This window comes from Dendrobates tinctorius, unplaced genomic scaffold, assembly GCF_039654945.1.
Source record: "Dendrobates tinctorius isolate UK_male_01 unplaced genomic scaffold, ASM3965494v1 ptg000008l, whole genome shotgun sequence".
NCBI classification, from domain to species: domain Eukaryota; kingdom Metazoa; phylum Chordata; class Amphibia; order Anura; family Dendrobatidae; genus Dendrobates; species Dendrobates tinctorius.
In genome coordinates, this window is record NW_027361676.1 from 24,854,438 (window position 1) to 24,875,762 (window position 21,325).

Consider the following 21,325-nt stretch of genomic DNA (forward strand, 5'->3'; position numbering starts at 1 on the left):
ACGTTTTTATTGATGCCATTATGGGATAGACACAATGTTTTAATCTTCAGTTATTGCATTTTATTGCACTGTTGCAGCGACCAAAAAAATATACAGTAATTCTGGTGTGTTAATTTTCTTCCTTGTTACGCTGTTTACTGATAGGATTAGTTATTGAAATATCTTGATAAATCGCGTGTTTCTGAATGCAGCAATACCAAAAACGTGTATTTTATTTTTCTTTTCTTTGTTTTATTTTGAATGGGGCAAAAGAGGGGTGATTTCAACTTTTATATTTGTTTTAATTTTTTTAATATTTATTAAAACTTTTCTTTTTACTTTTTACATGCTTCAATAGTCTCCATGATCGCTTGTGTTAGACATAGCAGGGCTGCAGTATAACAAAAATTCTCATCTGCTGTGAGCGCCGACCACTGCTGTTATTTACCTATATAATGTACCGTATATACTCGTGGATAAGCCAAGATTTTCAGGCCATTTTTTGGGGCTGAAAGTCCCCCTCTCAACTTATACACGAGTCATATACCTGGGGGTTGGAGATGGAAGGGGGAGCGGGGGTGTCAGAGATCATACTGACCCCCCTGATGCGTCTCTACAGCCCCCCTGCTTCTCCACGGTTTCCCTTCCTTCAGCGGTCACGTGTTACTGCTCATTAAACTCATGAATATGCACATATTCATGAGTTTAATGAGCGGTACCACATGACTGCTAAAGGAAGGAAGGGAGACCATGGGAGAAGCAGGGGGACGCTGCAGAGACTGCGCCAGGAGGGGGTAAGTATATGCAATATTCACCTGTCCCCGATCCATCGCTGTCTGCCGCGTCGACTGTCAGTGACGTTTAGCCAGCAGAGGGCGCGGTTATGTGGTTAGTGCAGCAGCGATGGACCGGGGACAGGTGAATATCTCAGGTGCTGGGTCCTGAACCAGCGGCAACACTGGCACCTGTCCCCCATAGCATGCCGGTGTCTGCACCTGCTCAGGACCCAGCACCTGGCCTCCAGGAACAAGAGGTGAGTATGTCAATTTTTTTGTGGTAGCAGCAATATATGGGGTATAATCTATGGAGCATCTTATGGGGCAGTATATGGGGGGCATAATCTATGGAGCATCTTATGGGGTAGCATATGGGGGGTATATTCTATGGAGCATCTTATGGGGGCAGCATATGGGGGCATAATCTATAGAGCATCTTATGGGGCAGCATATGGGGCATAATCTATTGAGCTGCATATGGGGGCATAATCTATGGGGCATTTTATGGGGGCATAACTGTGGAGCATTTTATGGGGGCATAATCTATGGGGCATAATCTATGGAGCATTTTATGGGGGCATAATCTATGGAGCATCTTATGGAGCAGCATATGGAGTATATTATTCTTTGGAACATCTTATGGGGCCATAACCTTTATGGAGCAGCATATGGGTGATATTATTCTATAGAGCATCTTATGGGGGCATTATTAACCTTTGTGCAGCATTATATGGGGTGTATTTTGTATGGAGCATCTTATGGGGCCATCATGAACTGTATGGAGCATTATATGGGGCTCCTGATTCAATATGGATATTCAAAAACATTTAACCTACTGATGTCTCATTTAATTTCACTTTTATTGGTATCTATTTTTTTTTTTGAAATTTACCAGTAGCTGCTGCATTTTCCACCCTAGGCTTATACTCGAGTCAATAAGTTTTCCCAGTTTTTTTGTGGCAAAATTAGAGGGGTCGGCTTATACTCGGGTCGGCTTATACTCGAGTATATACGGTAATTGTGCATATATAAATACATTCGGTTTTCATTCTTCATTAAATATTAATTTGAAAGAAAATTAATATCAGAATAGGCAACAACAAATGTCCTATTATTTTGCATTGCTATATAAAGAGAGTTAAAATTAAAATAATATAGCGTGTACTACACTCATTTCTGCCACGGTGCAAAGTGCTTTCAATCCCTACATAAGTATTTAGTGCTCACGTTGTGAATAGTTTTGATTTTGCTAATAATAGTAGTAATAATAATAACAATAATTCTAACAATACTAAGCATAATGAATATATTTTATGCCCTAGTGTGAAGGGTTTAGATTTTTTGCTTGGCTGGCACTAACCCTTACAGTATCATATAATGTACTTTTCCCTAATTTTTCATAGTCTCTGAAGCCGGAATTTATTAAGACTTGGTTAATGGGCTTCTTGTAATTTGAACATTTACTCTGGAGGACTAAAACCTACAGTCATGGCCAAAAGTATTGACACCCCTGCAATTCTGTCAGCTAATACTGAGTTTCTTCCTGAAAATGATTGCAAACACAAATTCTTTGGTATTATTATCTTCATTTAATTTGTCTTAAATGAAAAAACACAAAAAGAATTGTCCTAAAGCCAAATTGGATATAATTCCACACCAAACATAACAAAGAGGGTGGACAAAAGTATTGGCACTGTGCGAAAAATCATGTGATGCTTCTCTAATTTGTGTAATTAACAGCACCTGTAACTTACCTGTGGCACCTAACAGGTGTTGGCAATAACTAAATCACACTTGCAGCCAGTTGACATGGATTAAAGTTGACTCAACCTCTGTCCTGTGTCCTTGTGTGTACCACATTGAGCATGGAGAAAAGAAAGAAGACCAAAGAACTGTCTGAGGACTTGAGAAACCAAATTGTGAGGAAGCATGAGCAATCTCAAGGCTACAAGTCCATCTCCAAAGACCTGAATGTTCCTGTGTCTACCGTGCGCAGTGTCATCAAGAAGTTTAAAGCCCATGGCACTGTAGCTAACCTCCCTAGATGTGGCCGGAAAAGAAAAATTGAAAAGAGATTTCAACGCAAGATTGTGCGGATGTTGGATAAAGAACCTCCACTAACATCCAAACAAGTTCAAGCTGCCCTGCAGCCGAGGGGACAACGGTGTCAACCCGTACTATCCGTCGGCATCTGAATGAAAAGGGACTGTATGGTAGGAGACCCAGGAAGACTCCACTTCTTACCCCGAGACATAAAAAAAGCCAGGCTGGAGTTTGCCAAAACTTACCTGAAAAAGCCTAAAACATTTTGGAAGAATATTCTTTGGTCAGATGAGACAAAAGTAGAGGTTTTAGGGCAAAAGCATCAACATAGAGTTTACAGGAGAAAAAAGAGGCATTCAAAGAAAAGTACATGGTCCCTACAGTCAAACATGGCGGAGGTTCCCTGATGTTTTGGGGTTGCTTTGCTGCCTCTGGCACTGGACTGCTTGATCGTGTGCATGGCATTATGAAGTCAGAAGACTACCAACAAATTTTGCAGCACAATTTAGGGCCCAGTGTGAGAAAGCTGGGTCTACCTCAGAGGTCATGGGTCTTCCAGCAGGACAATAACCCAAAACACACTTCAAAAAGCACTAGAAAATGGTTTGAGAGAAAGCACTGGAGACTTCTAAGATGGCCAGCAATGAGTCCAGACCTGAATCCCATAGAACACCTGTGGAGAGATCTAAAAATGGCAGTTTGGAGAAGGCACCCTTCAAATATCAGGGACCTGGAGCAGTTTGCCAAAGAAGAATGGTCTAAAATTCCAGCAGAGCATTGCAAGAAACTCATTGATGGTTACCAGAAGCGGTTGGTCGCAGTTATTTTGGCTAAAGGTTGTGCAACCAAGTATTAGGCTGAGGGTGCCAATACTTTTGTCCGGCCCATTTTTGGAGTTTTGTGTGAAATGATCAATGTTTTGCTTTTTGCTTCATTCTCTTTTGCGTTTTTTCATTTAAGACAAATTAAATGAAGATAATAATACCAAAGAATTTGTGTTTGCAGTCATTTTCAGGAAGAAACTGAATATTATCTGACAGAATTGCAGGGTGTCAATACTTTTGGCCATGACTGTAATTTATTCTTTCTTTACAGTGATATATGTTTTTTTCTATTTACCTCGACTATCTTTTTAACCAGCCCCTCTTTCACTTTGGAATAGCAAATATTCTTGTTTTCTTTGGCCTTTCTTAGGTATTATGCTATATCATATCATATCTGTAGGTTATTGCATTTATTGTTGCATTATTACCCACAAATTAGCATGTATTCTTAATGATGAGAGGTCATCTACTGTATCAGTGGACTGACCTCCATTTCCTTTTTCTCCATCCAATTCACACTGACGTTATAGAAAGAACCTTAATAACATCATTGACATGACTTGATTACTTTGTTACTGCCTGCTCTTGAATGCAATCATTCGGAGTACTCATCCCTGTGAGTTTCCATAGGCTTCTCAAGTGATGATGCAAACAGTATGCTGCCCAGCTTAGGCCAGGTTCAGATTGCGTTAGGGCAGTCCGTTCAACGTATGTGTTAAACAGACTGCACTAGTGCCACTGCCTTTTTTGGATTGCGTTATGCGATCCTACATTATGCTTCATCTGCGCTAGCAGTGACGGACCCTCAGATGCTGCAGACCGTGGCCGAGGGTCCGTCACAGAATGACGGCACATCGCTAACGCATGCCGATTATGACATGCGTTGGCGATGCGCTCGTCTATAGCAGTCTATGGGTGCGTTAACGCATCCGTTACATAGCGTTAATGCTGCTATGTAACGGATGCGTTAAACGCACCCCCCTAACACAATGTGAACCCAGGCTTACACTTACTGTACATCACAGATCTGCTCCTAATGACCTAATTATTGGAGTTATCCATGAATGTATTCTAACATTTCTGTAAATGGGACTGAAATATATAAGTTACTTTCGTGACAGAGAGTTTGGCTGATAATCCCAAAATATGTATCACTGGATTTGTATCTACTAGTTTACAACCCTTTACCGGTTGAATATTTAGACAGTAGACTGATGCTAGACATTTCAAGCCAACTGCCCTCTGGCACACTTTCTACTTTTATACCACATTAACCAATTAAATCGGATATTGATACATTCTCAACGTGATCCCAACTTCAGATATCATGCCTCTGAATATTTCATTTACAGTTTAAATGTCTGGTTGAAATGTAACCAGGCTTATGCCCAGCTCATGCAATATTAACCCCTTCCTGACATCCGACGTACTATCCCGTCCACGGTACCCGGGCCCGTATGACCGTGGACGGGATAGTACGTCTACCGCGATTAGCGGCGCCCACGTGGTGAGCGCCGCTGATCGCGGCCGGGTGTCAGCTGATTATCACAGCTGACACCCGGCACAATGTGTCAGGGGCGGTCACGGACCGCCCCCAACACGTTAACCCCTTGCACACCGCGATCAAACACGATCGCGGTGTACCGGGGGTTAAAGGGAAGCATCGGCAGGGAGGGGGCTCCCTCCGTGCTTCCCTGAGCCCCCCACGGCAGCGCAATGTGCAGCGCTGCTGCGGGGGGCTCCTTTCCTCCAGGCCCCCGAATCCAAGATGGCGACGGGGGCCTTCGGGGGCCTGAGGAAGCTGGCTTCCTCAGTGCCTGCAAAGCGCAGGCATGAGGAAGTCTTCTTCAATGCCTGTGACAGATTGCTGATCTGTCACAGTGATCTGTGATGTGACAGATCAGCGATCTGTCACAGGACAGTGATGTCCCACCTGGGACTATTTAATAAAGTAAAAAAAAAAATAAAAAAAAGTGTAAAAATAATTAAAAAAAATCGCCAAATATATTAGAAAAAAAAAAAAATATTCCCCCAATAAATCCATTTTTTGGAAATAATAAAGAAAAAAAACAATAAAAGTACACATATTAGGTATCGCCGCGTCCGTAACGACCCACCCTATAAAACTGTCCCATTAGTTAACCCCTTTAGTGAACCCCTTAAAAAATAAAAATAAAAAACGAAGCAAAAAATAATGATTTATTATCATACCGCCAAACAAAAAGTGTAATAACGCGCGATCAAAAAGACGCATATAAATATCCATGGTACCACTGAAAACGTCATCTTGTCCCGCAAAAAACGAGCCATGACACAGCATCATCAGTGAAAAAATAAAAAAGTTATAGCTCGCTGAATAAAGCGATGCAAAAATAATTATTTTTTATATAAAATAGTTTTCATTGCATAAAACCGACAAAAACATAAAAAAAGACCTAAATGAGGTATCGCTGTAACCGGACTGACGTGAAGAATAAAACCTCTTTATCAATTTTACCGCACGCGGAACGGTGTAAACGCACCCCCCCAAAAGAAATTCATGAAACGCTGGTTTTTGTTCATTCTGCGTCCCAAAAATCGGAATAAAAAGCGATCAAAAAATTCCACGTGCCCGAAAATGGTACCAATAAAAACGTCAACTCGTCCCGCAAAAAATAAGACCTCACATGACTCGGTGGGTCAAAATACGGAAAAATTATAGCTCTCAATATGTGGTGATGCAAAAACTATTTTTACAATAAAAAGCGTCTTTTAGCGTGCGACAGCCGCCAAACATAAAAACCGCCATAAATAGTAAATCAAACCCCCCGTTATCACCCCCTTAGTTAGGGAAAAATAATAAAATAAAAAAAATGTATTTATTTCCATTTTTCCGTTAGGGTTAGGGTTAGGGCTAGGGGTGTGTTGGGGTAGGGTTAGGGCTAGGGCTAGGGTTAGGGCTAGGGTTAGGGTTAGGGTTAGGGTTAGGGCTAGGGTTAGGGTTAGGGCTAGGGTTAGGGCTAGGGTTAGGGTTAGGGGCGTGTTGGGGTTCGGGTTGGAGTTAGAATTGGGGGTTTCCACTGTTTGGGCACATCAGGGGCTCTCCAAATGCAACATGGCGTCTGATCTCAATTCCAGCCAATTCTGAGTTGAAAAAGTCAAATGGTGCTCCTTCCCTTCCAAGCTCTGCTATGCGCCCAAACAGTGTTTTACCCCCACATGTAGGGTATCAGCCTACTCAGGACAAATTGCAAAACAATTTTTGGGGTCCAATTTCTCGTGTTACCCTTAGGAAAATAAAAAATTGGGGGCAAAAATATCATTTTTGTGGAAAAAAATTATTTTTTTATTTTCACGTCCGAGTGTTATAAACTTCTGTGAAGCACTTGGGGGTTCAAAGTGCTCACCACACATCTAGATAAGTTCCGTGGGGGGTCTAGTGTCCAAAATGGGGTCACTTGTGGGGAGTTTCAATAGTTTAGGTACATCAGGGGCTCTCCAAACGCACATGACACCCGCAGACCATTCCATCAAAGTCTGCATTCCAAAACGTCACTGCTTCCCTTCCGAGCCCCGACGTGTGTCCATACAGTAGTTTTCTCCCACATATGGGGTGTCAGCGTACTCAGGACAAATTGGACAACAACTTTTGGGGGTCCAATTTCTCCTGTTACGCTTGGGAAAATGAAAAAATTGGGGACTAATTGATCATGTTTGTGGAAAAAAATACGATTTTTTTATTTTCATGCCCGGGCATTATAAACTTCTGTTAAGCCCTTGGGGGTTCAAAGCGCTCACCACACATCTAGATAAGTTCCTTAGGGGGTCTCATTTCCAAAATGGGGTCACTTGTGGGGGTTTCCACTGTTTAGGTACATTAGGGGCTCTCCAAAGGCAACATGACACCCGCAGACCTTTCCATCAAAGTCTGCATTCCAAAACGTCACTACTTCCCTTCCGAGCCCTGACGTGTGTCCATACAGTAGTTTTGTCCCACATATGGGGTGTCAGCGTACTCAGGACAAATTGGACAACAACTTTTGGGGTTCAATTTCTCCTGGTACCCTTGGGAAAATAAAAAAATGGTGACTAAAAGATCATGTTTGTGGAAAAAATACGAATTTTTTATTTTCACGCCCGGGCGTTGTAAACTTCTGTGAAGCACTGGGGGGGTCAAAGTGCTCACCACACATCTAGATAAGTTCCTTAGGGGGTCTAGTTTCCAAAATGGTGTCATTTGTGGGGGGGTTCCACTGTTTTGGTACATCAGGAGTTTTCCAAACGCGACATGGTGTCCGATCTCAATTCCAGCCAAAAACGTCAACTGGCGCTGCTTCCCTTCCGAGCTCTGCCATGCGCCCAAATAGTGGTTTACCCCCACATGTGGGGTATCAGCGTACTCAGGACAAATTGCACAATAACTTTTATGGTCCTGTTACCCTTGGAAAAATAAGAATTGAGGGTGAAAAGATCATTTTTGTGGAAAAAATATGATTTTTTAATTGTATGGCTTTATGTTATAAACTTCTGTGAAGCCCATGGGGGTTCAAAGTTCTCACCACACATCTAGATAAGTTCCTTAGGGGGTATAGTTTCCAAAATGGTGTCATTTGTGGGGGGTTTCCACTGTTTTGGTACATCAGTAGTTTTCCAAACGCGACATGGTGTCCGATCTCAATTCCAGCCAAAAACGTCAAATGGCGCTGCTTCCCTTCCGAGCTCTGCCATGCGCCCAAATAGTGGTTTACCCCCACATGTGGGGTATCAGCGTACTCAGGACAAATTGCACAATAACTTTTAGGGTCCTGTTACCCTTGGAAAAATAAGAATTGAGGGTGAAAAGATCATTTTTGTGGAAAAAATATGATTTTTTAATTGAATGGCTTTATGTTATAAACTTCTGTGAAGCCCATGGGGGTTCAAAGTTCTCACCACACATCTAGATAAGTTCCTTAGGGGGTCTAGTTTCCAAAATGGTGTCATTTGTGGGGGGTTTCCACTGTTTTGGTACATCAGGGGTTTTCCAAACGCGACATGGTGTCCGATCTCAATTCCAGCCAAAAACGTCAAATGGCGCTGCTTCCCTTCCGAGCTCTGCCATGCGCCCAAATAGTGGTTTACCCCCACATGTGGGGTATCAGCGTACTCAGGACAAATTGCACAATAACTTTTAGGGTCCTGTTACCCTTGGGAAAATAAAAATTGGGGTGAAAAGATCATTTTTGTGGAAAAAATATGATTTTTTAATTGTACCGCTGTACGTTATAAACTTCTATAAAGCCCTTGTGGGTTCAAAGTTCTCACCACATATCTAGATAAGTTCCTTGGGGGGTCTAGTTTCCAAAATGGGGTCACTTGTAGGGGGTTTCCACTGTTTAGGTACATCAGGGACTCTCCAAACGTGACATGGCGTCCAATCTGAATTCCAGCCAATTTTGCATTGAAAAAGTCAAACGGCGCTCCTTCCATTCTGAGCTCTGCCATGCGCCGAAACAGTCGTTCCCCCCCACATATCAGGTATCTGCGTACTCAGGACAAATTGCACAATAACTTTTGCAGTTCAATTTCTCCTGTTACCCTTGGTAAAATAAAAAAAATTGAACCTGAAGTATTTTTTTATGAAAAAAAGTTAGATGTTCATTTTTTTTTAAATATTCAAAAAAATTCCTGTGACGCACCTAAAGGGTTAATAAACTTCTTGAATGTGGTTTTGAGCACCTTAAGGGGTGCAGTTTTTAGAATGGTGTCACTTTTGGGTATTTTCTATCATATAGACCCCTCAAAGTGGCTTCAAATGTGATGTGGTCCTAAAAATAAAATGGTGTTGTAAAAATGAGAAATCGCTGGTCAACTTTTAACCCTTATAACTTCCTAACAAAAAAAAATTTTGGTTCCAAAATTGTGCTGATGTAAAGTAAACATGTGGGAAATGTTAGTTATCAAGTTTTTTGTGTGCCGTATCTCTGTGATTTAAGGGTAAAAAAATTCAAAGTTGGAAAATTGCGAAATTTTCAAAATTTTCGCCAAATTTCCGTTTTTCTCACAAATAAACGCAAGTTATTTGAATGAAATTTTACCACTAACATGAAGTACAATATGTCACGAGAAAACAATGTCAGAATCACCGGGATCCATGGAAGCGTTCCAGAGTTATGACCTCATAAAGGTACAGTGGTCAGAATTGTAAAAATTGGCCCGGTCATGAACGTGCAAACCACCCTTGGGGGTGAAGAGGTTAAAGCAATATATTTATGCTGCCTATAGGGACTGTGATGCTAATTTCCACCTATAGAAGTTGCTATTTGTAGGAAATGAAGGTGTTAGCAGACGACAGAGCTGAGCAAGCTAAAATCTGCTGGAAATTAAACTCAGCTCAGGCTACAAGACGTCAAAAGCACTTTTCAGGATATACGTCAGTGTGATTACAGACTATCTATATGTATGCTAAAAGAACTGTCCCATCACATTATGTTTAACTTGTATATCTTGGTATACCTTTTTCATTTTTACTGCTGGTTATTGCAAAAAAAATAAAATATTCACATTTATTTAGAATACCAGCCAAAAGCAGAGTTGGGTAACATTAATGAATTATATGGCTTATCTTCTGTGACGTTCTTTACCATTGGCCCCCAGCGATTTATTTATATATATTTTTTACTTTTCTTCTATTATCCCTATGTTCCAAGAGCAATAACTTATTTTTTCTGTTTACAAATTATTTTCTGTAAAAAGTGTTGTATGTTTTTAAAAGCAACTTTTAATTTACTATACAACATAATGAAACATAAAAAAAAGAAAATTATTTTTGGGATGGAGCAGAAAGCAAGCTCCAGCAATGTTTTTCCTTGTATTTTTCAATTTATCAAGCAATGTGCAGGGTGTGCTGTAGTTTTTATTGGCAACATAATTGCGTTTTCATTGCTCTTTTTTTTATTTTTTGGTGAGGCAAGTTAATAATAAACAGCATTTCTGTTGTTTTCAATCCCTTTGCAACAGGCCCACAATCAGTGTTAGCACCGATCAAGGGCATTTAGCCCCTCTGATATCACTGTCAATAGTGACAGCTACATCACGGGGCATTGCAGAGGGAGAAAGCTCCCTCTGTGCTCCCATTTATCTAAAAGTAAAAATGAGCAAAAAAAGGTACACATATTTGATATTTCCACGTCCAGAATAACCCACCCGATAAAAATGTCCCACCCAGGGAACACAACTAAGCTTTATCATCATACTGCCATACAAAAAATGGAATAAAACAAGATGAAATGACAAATTTAAATTAAAATGGTATTTATAAAAATGTCATCTTGTCCCACAAAAAACAATCTGTCATATAGCTCCATCAGCTAAAAAATAAAAAAAGTTTTGGCTCTCAGAATAAAACGGTACAAAAATAATTCTTTTTTCTATAAAATAGTTTTTAGTTGTGTAAAAGTTCCAAAACAAAAAAATATAAATGTGGTATCACTGTCCAGTAATCGTACTGACCCGAAGAATCAAGCTGCCTTACCAATTTTACCACATGCAAAACAGCATAAAAAACAAGCAACAATTCCTGAAATGCTGGTTTTTGTTCCTTCTGCCTCCCAAAATTCAGAACAGAAAGCAATAAAAAAAAGTAATATGCCCAAAAATGGTACCAATAAAAGCATCAACTTGTCCCGCAAAAAACAAGCCTTCATTTGACTGTCAGCCAAAATATGGAAAAATGATAGCTGTCTAAATATGGGGATGCAAAGCTTGGTTTTACAATAGAAAACGTTTTTCAGTGTGTGGCAACAGCCAAATGTAAAATACCAATATAAATCTAGTATTGCTGTAATCGCACCAACTCGAAGAATAAAGTCGTCTAATCACTTATACCGCACCAGAAAAGGCGTAGAATAAATAGAACCAATTCTTCAACTGCTGTTGATTTTTTTCATTCTGCCTCCCAAAGATCGCAGTAAGGCGCAACTCGCCTTTATCTTGCGCTCTGTGCTGAGCGCTTGCACCGGGATTTCCATGTAAATCGCTGAAATAAATGATTCAGTCAGAACCTCCGGCGGAAGATTCCCTATAGTGAGGCAGATGGTGTCACTGTGGATTCTGTCTGGTCTGGCATCCGGCGATGACCTTCTCTTTAGACATTTCCAGAAGCATAAGCTAGGCACCAAAACGTACTAGAGACTACAACGTACATGGCACTGCAATGACAGTTTGCAATTTTTACTCAGCAACAACCACTGCTGCTTGTTTCTGGAAACCACTCAAGGAGTCAAAATCATCGCTACACCTGTAGATAAACTCCCAGATGGGTAAAATTTCCAAAATGGGGTCAATTGAAAGGGGATCCTGCTCTTTTAGCACTTAGGTGCTCAATATATGAAGTCCCCAAATTATGCTAGCAAAATCTACACTCCAGGAGGCAAATAGCTCTCCATCCCTCCCGAATCTCGTGTGGCTAAGCAGTACTGTACAGCCACTTATGGGGTATTTCTGCATTCAGCAGAAATTGTGGGACAAATTTGGGTTCATTTTGTTAAAATAAGAAATTTGGGCTAAAAGAACATTTTTGTGGGGAAAATGTGATTTTTTATCTTTAGGGCTCAACGTAATAAACTTCTGTGAAGCACCTGGGGGTTCAAGATGCTCACCACACATCTAGATAAGTTCCCTGAGGGGGTCTAGTTTCCAAAATGGTGTCACTTGTGAGCAGTTTCCACTGTTTACGCACATCAGGGGTTCTCCAAATGTGACATGGTGTCCTCTAATTATTCCAGCAAATTTTACATTCAAAAAATCAAATGGCGCTCCTCCCTTCTGAGCTCTGCTGTGTGCTTTAACAGTAGTTTTCCCCCACATAAGGAGAAATTGCTCAACAAAATTTGGGGTCCGTTTTTTCCTGTTACCCTTGCAAAAATAAAAAAAATTCTAAAGTAATTTTTTGTGTGAAAATAGCTAAATATTCATTTTTTTCTTATGCATTTTACTAATTCTTGTGAAGCACATGAAGGGTTAATAAACTTCTTGAACATGGTTTTGAGCACCTTGAGGGGTGCAATTTTTATAATGGTGTCACTTTTAGGTATTTTCTGTCCTGCAACGTCACTTCAAATGTGATATGGTCCCTAAAAAAATGGTTTTGTAAATTTTGTTGTTTTTTTTTAATTTCTTTATTGGATAAAAGAGGGCAGGGTGATTTAAGGAACAGCATAATTTTATTTTTTATTTCATAGGTAAAATAGTGCTCATGAAATGAAGCAACTTTGTAATATATCTTATCAGAAAAATCTGTTCCTCCTCCTGTATTGATGTTTAAGTTTCCATTTGGGGGTAAAATGTGAAAATCAATTCAGTGAAGACAAACTTTCACAATAGTAAACTAGGAGATGAAAATTAGAACTTATTCTATGGAGAAGTGAGGGGGGGTCATAGGATGTTGGAGATAGTGGCGGACATAGACATCCCACTACAAGTTCTCCTGAAACAATAGTTACACGTTAAACTTTTTTTTACCATAAATTTAAAGTGTAACGGTTGTTACCTGAGAAATTGCAGCATAATCCCTATGTCTGCCTCTAATGCCTCGCTCTTACTGTCTCCACTGAATAAATATTTTTCAGATTTTACCACTGAATTGAGAGTTAAAGGTCAATGCAAGAAGAAAAAGAAGCAATAATATGTAATAAGGATCAAAGTTGCTTATTATGATGTGTACTTCTCTTTAAATCAACCCCTTATCTCAATAAAAATAAAGATTTCCCTACATCAGTATTTGTCTGAGCTATTATCATACTATGTGATTTGTCATACACTATGAATACTGTAAAAAAAATGGCAGAATTGCTGTTAATTATTTATTTGCCCGCCCAAAGAAATTTTTAAAGTAAACAACCAAAAGCCAAGTGTTCCCCAAAATAGTAGCAATAAAATCAATATCACACCATGCAATTTGCAAATCCTTGCTCAGTCAATGTCTTGCACCTCCTGTCTTCATAGAAACTTATGATCAACAAGTGCCATCTTTTATCTCTCAGTAATGGGGAAATCTGTCTCCAGTGAAGATGAATTTTATGGCTTTTACCCTTGAATTGAGATTGAAATATTAGTTCAAGGCGAGAAAAAAGTAGATTTCTACATTGCGTTCGAGGTTACAACCTCCATAGAAAAAGCTTACAAAAACTGTGTCCCTTGCCTTAGAGACTGTTCACCACTGACAAACTGTAGAGGTGGCCGATAACCTAGGCAACAAGTAGTAAACTGCAAAAATAAAACTCCCTCCGGAGACTGGAGATTCTATTTAATTAGAGGTCAATTGCAAACTTCCTTATTATTACAAATACTTTTCAATTTTACCCATTTAAGAAGATGAGACAACCCCTATATAGATAAAACAAGCTGCATCTATTGGGTCCAGGCGGCTCTGGGAAAATTAAGTTACACTGTGATTGGTTGGTTGGGTTGATAAGGAGGATGAAACCTTTTGTAGAACAAATGACTATTAAATAAGGAATCTGTAAATATAATTATTAGATTTGTGTGATATCGTTTAATTCAAGCTCGGGAAAAACTTCCTCATTTAAACATTTTTTCCATTTTTTTGTAGTATACTTCTGCGTTGACTTTCGATGCTGTCCAAGTGATGACTGAGGCCTTCCGTAACTTGCGGAAACAGAGAATTGAACTCTCTAGGAGAGGAAATGCTGGTGACTGTTTAGCGAATCCTGCTGTACCGTGGGGCCATGGAGTTGAAATAGAGAGAGCACTCAAACAGGTATGAAATCCATGATTGCTTCAATATTTATATTAGAAGGGTTGTCCGAGATTTATATATTCATCACTCATTAACAAGACATAGATGTGGGTCCAAGGAATGTATGAGTAAAGCACAATGGCTCCTTACATTGTCTAGTGTCTGCTGCCTAGTGTGGTATTTGATCTTGTAATTTATACTATTTTGTAATTTGTCTTATACAACAACCTCTCTTCAATTGTATTCACTAGGTCCAAGTGGATGGTTTGACTGGAAATATAAAATTTGACCAAAATGGTAAAAGAGTAAATTATACAATAAATATTATGGAACTTAAGAGCAATGGACCACGTAAGGTAAAATATACAAAATGGACTCTTAACCATTTTTAACTTTTCTTGATTTTCTATACTTATATAGTTTGGCTCTGAGCTTCTGAGTTTAATTATTTGATTATACATTTCCTAAATGCTAAAATGGTAATGATATTAGAACATATGTCTGAAATGCTTTATAAATGTTTTTCAAAGACTCACTTGGTAAGTAAATAGATGCCATTGTTTTTCTTTTTTTAGCTTATACCATTTTTTCTTCTCCTTCCATATCCATTACATTATAATAGATGTTTTACTTATGAGCCTGTCCACTTTTACCTGCAGTTTATTATTTTAATCTGGCAGATTGGCTACTGGAGCGAACTTGACAAAATGGTTGTAACTGTTACTGACGTCTTATCTGCAAATGACTCCATGGGTCTGGAAAACAAAACTGTTATTGTCACGACTATTTTGGTAAGATATATTGGATGAGCTAATTATGCTGTTTTGGAATCTAAAATCACTATACTTAAAATAAAGTGTTAATTTATTTGTGTGCTGCGGTCCAAATGAAGTTACTGATCAGTTAAAAATGACAACAGGTTTCCCTTCAAATATAATAAAGTACCCATTGTAGAATAATATGGAATGTTATAGAATGGTAATGGTTGCCCAATCACATGAAATTCATTTTGAAATAGTTTCACTTTAGTTGTAATTCCACTTACTCATTAGTGATTCTTGTGGTTGCTAATGGTCAGGCAGCGATGTTCCATGGTTGTGGTCCAAAGTGGTTCCTTGTAATCCAAACTGTTCTAAGGAAATCCAGAGATGTTCACTCGAGGTAGTAACGCTCTGTCTTGTAGAGCAGCTGAAAAGCTTTGGACACAGACTAGGCTCGGAATCCATTGTCTGTGTTCCAAGCTTGTCAGCTGCGCTTCTGGCTGGAGCACAGCTACCTGTAGTAGACATCCCTGTATTTCCTTAGAACAGTTTGGATTGCAAAGAACCAATTTGCACCACAACCCTGGAACATCACTGCCTGACCAGTAACAACCACAAAAATTAATCTTTAGTAAGTGGAACTGCGACAAAACTATATCAAAGTCAATTCCATGTGATGGGACAACCATTACCATTCCATAGTTTTCTACTGTGGGACTAGGTTTTCTTATTGTATTTAGGGTAAAAGCTGTTATCATTTTTATCCTCTTTAACTGATCAGTAAGTTCATTTGGACCCCAGCACATGGATAATTTATCATTTTACTTTTTGTAGCTCACAGGTACCCGCTTTATCTGAGGAGCGAGTGTAACTTTTGAGGTCGGCTCCAGTGTATTTCAGATATATAATCACTATACTATTTTTTTACTTTTTGGTATGATTTTTAGACATTGTTTAAAACATGGAAAATGTCATATTATTATGGCAGCTTGTTTCAAAACATATATAGAACATGCCAATCTGCAGCACATCTGTAATTCCATCTAGTCTTATTGTACCAGGTACTAACCCTATATACCAAATTACATCATTATGTTGCAATCCAGTTCTACGTAGTAGTCAGGCAGCCTATGGTTACATAATCTGTTCTCTGTAGTCCTCAAGGACTAGAATGATTACCTGAATAGGAATGTCATCTATCTCCCTCTTACCTTTTTCCCCTAGCACCTCAAAGCTGTGCACATTATAGATTACATTTGCCCAAATAGATATTTTTAGACATATGGTATCAATATCCCTCACAAGAGAACAAGTAATTTATCCTCATGGGTCTAAAAGAGCTTTCAAAGTATATAAGCAATTTCTCTTGGATATTATACCTAGCAAGTCAATGGCCAGCCACAAGCACAGGTTTGTAAAATATACAATATAACATATATATTATTGAAGCAGCTCTATAAAACTATTACAAGCACTCCTTCATAAAACATACATTAAACCTTGCAATTCTATTGGGAAAGTTATCACAGAATGCTGTTAGTTTAGAGTTCCTACTCTTGAAACTGATATCATTATATTTTTCATCCTTAAAATATCCATTTGCCTGAACACAGATTCAATTATTTTTAATCTAGGATTAACACAATGGTGAACATATGCACAGTTTATCTGTCTAGAAATGCAATACAATATTGTACAATACTGTAAATGGCAAATACATCTTCAGGGAAAATGATGGTATTTCCAGAATGACTCAGAATACCATCAAACTTGTTAATTAAAAAATTAAACATTGGCAGTGATATTTAGGCTGTAACACAAACTAATTATGTTTTTGCATCATGAGGCTTTTCAATATGGAATTGACTTGCCAACACTGATCATAAGTGTTTCAGACTCAGATTTTTACTTGTATTTCTGTATACTGTTATATACTGGTAATATAGTTTGTAAAGTTATATAAGTTTATACCTATTAATACTGATCACATACAGTTCTAGCATAAGTTTTCTGGACCCAGATAGCATAACAATGAGATATGAAACCACACTTAAAGGTGCTATTTTGACACAGTACTTCAGTCAATGTCTTGTGAAATGTTCATTTATCATAATCCTCTTAAGCCTAGGTGCGATGGTGCGTTGCGGGTCATGGTAACCTTTGCTCCATCTCTATGGTGATATAGGTGGCGGTGGCATTTTTTTTTTAGATATTCTATCCATATGTTAGTGTGTAGGCCCAAGGCGATTGTATATGGTAAATTTGACCATTGTATGTGCTGTGTGTTAAGGTAGTTGTTTTTCGAGGAATGTACGTTTGTACAGTATATCTACAAATTTTACATCTATGGTTTTAAGTTTACATAAAGTTCTAGCAATAAATCTATTTCTATGGTTATATGTAGGTTTTATTGTGAGAAGGTCTGAGACCAGTTCCCATTGAAATTTTCTAAACAAAACAGAGCCCAAAAATTATTCTGTCATTTTATTTAAAATTTAATAGTACGAGCATTGACATTTAGGGAAACCTTCAAGTATTCTGACCTTAAAATTGAAAATACAAGACTACTTGTACTTTAATAGTGTGCTATAAATTGTGTATTGGGTGCATTAAAAAAAAAAATCAAAAGTTGCTTATTAACAAAAATATATTCAACTTCTAAATGATGGTAGTTTAATGGCTGTGGTTGACCTTATAACCATGCCTTATTCAGACCTGTGTATTTCACTCATCATAATGCTACAAAACTAGACAAAACACTTATCATACAAACAGCTCCAAAATTAAAGAAATTACTATGAATTGGAAAAGATGATTGAATTCAGTTGGTTTTCACCATAAGTATCTCAATGCCTTTGTATTCATGACAGTATAGTTAATTGTTTTTAGGTTTTAGAACTCAAGCACAAGTCAACTAAGTCATAGATTTTTTTTTTCGCAAATTACAACTTTTACGAAGCTGATGCTAACTTCCAAATTATACTAATTATGGGATGTACAGCCATTCATTCTGTATTTCTGTAAAAGCCAAGTTTTTAAAAAAAATAAATTATTTAACATGTTATGGTTAAGTTGTTAGATAATGGATTTGATTTTTCAGGAAGCCCCATATGTAATGTTTAAGAAAAATGCAGATCAGTTTGAGGGAAATGATCGATATGAAGGATATTGTGTTGATTTGGCAACTGAAATTGCCAGACACTGTGGATTTAAGTACAAACTGACAATAGTTGGAGATGGAAAGTACGGTGCAAGAGATGCTGAAACAAAAATTTGGAATGGAATGGTCGGTGAATTAGTTTATGGGGTAAGTGCTAATACATACTGTATTTAATATATGTACATAATACTGTAGTTCATAGTTCAAATATAGTGTTCAAACCTAAAAACATAAAATCATGCACTACATAGACATAGAGACATTCTCATATGTAAAGTATTACATGGGTTGATTCACTGTATACCTGGAAATAGTCCTCTAATGTCTGTGCTGTACTTGTAGAAAATCCTTCTATATATTGGGCCCAATTAATAATGGGTTTATAGAAATATGCTATGCTTAATTTATTAAGAGATGCATACCACTTCATGTATTAGACACATCATATCAGAGGTGATCTCCTCCATGTCTCTCGCCAGAAATGTTGCTCCTTTCTTGGACTGCAGTCAATTTCTGGTATAAGATATGCCTCTATATTTTGAAGAATTTGTTGGGTAGCCATCAGCATGTCCTGTCCTACCCATGCTTTGCCGACTTTGACAGAGCTGGCCGAGTTTAGCATAAAAATGCCAAAGGTCTCAAATTCTTTGCTACTTTTCAAAATGGTTTACTCCTGGAAACTCGCAAAAATACTTCAATACGAATCAGGGTCATTAAGTATACAAATTCAAGTTGCCAGACTCTACTAAAATGTTATGTTGAAAAAAAGCATCAACGTACTTGTTTGAATGGACATCAACTGTATACATTTGGCTGACAAAGGTTCTAGGCTATGTTCAAACACTTCCAAGAAACTCTCCTGTTTTGTAAAGTTTGCATTTTCATTAAGAAAATTTTTACAGCTTTTTTGACGTAATTGATGTGTGAAATTTGAAGCAGATTATAGGAGGAATTTTCCTTAAAGTAATGACATGTACACTTTTACCAAAAGGTTTTCAAAACCTGAAGAGAAAAAAAAAGTTAAAAAAAAATATGACAGCACACTCTGCATCTTGCTTCACACTTCTTAAATTGTTATACCCCAATTTTGAAAAAAAATTGTGCGGTCACTGGGCATCACTGTGGACAAATTTTTAGATGCATTACCCTTAAATTATCTCTCATTCATTAATTACTAATAAGCTAATCTTTCTCTTTTTGTTTTGCAGAAAGCTGATATTGCAATTGCTCCATTAACTATAACACTGGTGAGAGAAGAAGTTATTGACTTCTCGAAGCCATTTATGAGTTTGGGAATATCAATTATGATCAAGAAGCCTCAGAAGTCAAAACCGGGAGTGTTTTCTTTTCTTGATCCATTAGCCTATGAGATCTGGATGTGCATAGTGTTTGCTTATATTGGGGTCAGTGTAGTTTTATTCCTGGTGAGCAGATTTAGCCCATATGAATGGCATACTGAGGAATTTGAAGACGGAAGAGAAACGCAAAGTAACGAATCATCTAATGAGTTTGGGATATTTAATAGTCTATGGTTTTCCCTTGGTGCCTTTATGCAGCAAGGATGCGATATTTCGCCAAGGTTGGTTACTCATCTCTTTCTACTTTGTGCATTTTTGGTCTGCCGTGGATGTCATGGTGAATATATTCACAGCAATGGAGAGGGCATTTTCACAATGAGGGTTCAGTTCAAGGTCATAATGCAATTTTTTTCATATGTAAAAATTAGTTTAGACTGTAAAAACATTGTTTAAGTGAAGTTATATACACCATGTATAGACTACAGAAATGCACAAGGTTTCAATACTTCTTGGAGGGGTACCGTGTTTTTGCTGCATTCCCATTTCACAGTTTCAGGTCCTTGTGGCCGCAATGAGCTGTGATGGGAAAAGGGTCATGGTCTGTTACTTACAGGATTGATACACCTGACTAATCTGGATTTATGTTTGAAGACAAATGGACAATTGACTGCCTAAGAGAGTATAAACATGTTTCACATTCACATTAGTGAACTCTGTATATTACAATAGCCTCTAAAGCCTCTTCATACCATGAACTTAGAACATAATTTATTATAGTCATCTACAGATTGTGCTACTAACAGAATTGACTTGTAGGGGGCAATATAGACTATCTTTTATAAACTGGTCCGAGCATGATCCCAATAAATTATTTGGGAATTCTGCCTTGTCCTATGTCTGGAACATTACTTAGTCAAATGTCCAGATCCCAGGCAACATTGATAGATTCTGTGATTGCTCAATAGAATCTCCCACTAAATCCAGAGCAGTAGGATATCCAAAGGTCCTGAGGCACCAAAGGGTATTCCTTAAAAAATTAGATCTTTATTCCATAACATAAAAATCACAATGAGAGGACAAGGCAGTGTTTCAGCATTATCTGGCCAAAATTTGTATTTTTAGGCTTGGGAAAGGCCTAATCGTTGCCTTGTCATCTCATTGTTGTGATTTTTTTAATATTATGGAATAAAGATCAGATTTTTTAAGAATTACCCTATGGTGCCTCGGGATGTATGGATATGTCAGTAACATTGGTGGAGCTCTAACCTCTACCAAGTTTTCATACTTTAGAGAGCTCAGAACTTAAAAGGGTCATCCACTACTTAGATTTTGATGAACTATACTTAGCAAATGCAACCAATATAAAAATAGAAGTAGACAATCTGGAGAGCAAAAAAAAGCGCAAATAGGATCTTAAATGATTAAAAACATGGGGTGCACAGGGGAGAGGTATGCTCACCTTGTTTTGTTGCAACTAAGCAATGTGTAAAAAGCATGGTCCAAAGCCCGAGGATAATGGTGAAACCCGGTGGATGTGTCCAAATCTGCCCTGCTGATAAAGATGAATGGCAGATGGTATTATTCAAGGCTTTATTTCAAAATAGACTAATAGTCAACGCGTTTCAAGGTCATGCATGACCTCTTCCTCAGGACAAAACCTTACATCCATCTGTACCCGCAGCACAGATTTGGACACATACACCCGGTTTCATCAATATAAAAATGGCAGGTGTATGACATCCAATGCTGCCAGCTGTTTTCTGCCCT

General features: G+C 38.3%; 1 protein-coding gene across 6 annotated transcripts in view; it reads left to right on the forward strand.

Moving 5' to 3' along the window:
• Positions 1 to 21,325, forward strand: part of GRIA2 (glutamate ionotropic receptor AMPA type subunit 2) — a 341,569-nt gene that overhangs the window by 235,457 nt on the left and 84,787 nt on the right. For all 6 annotated transcript variants that reach the window (XR_012232424.1, XM_073576524.1, XM_073576517.1 and 3 more), the window contains exons 7-11: positions 14,193 to 14,360; positions 14,591 to 14,695; positions 15,020 to 15,130; positions 18,201 to 18,407; positions 19,469 to 19,839. Coding sequence is in view for 5 of the 6 variants with exons in the window: in XM_073576524.1 (XP_073432625.1) it covers positions 14,193 to 14,360; positions 14,591 to 14,695; positions 15,020 to 15,130; positions 18,201 to 18,407; positions 19,469 to 19,839 (962 nt within the window). In the remaining variant the exon portion in view is untranslated. The remainder of the gene's footprint in view (positions 1 to 14,192; positions 14,361 to 14,590; positions 14,696 to 15,019; positions 15,131 to 18,200; positions 18,408 to 19,468; positions 19,840 to 21,325) is intronic.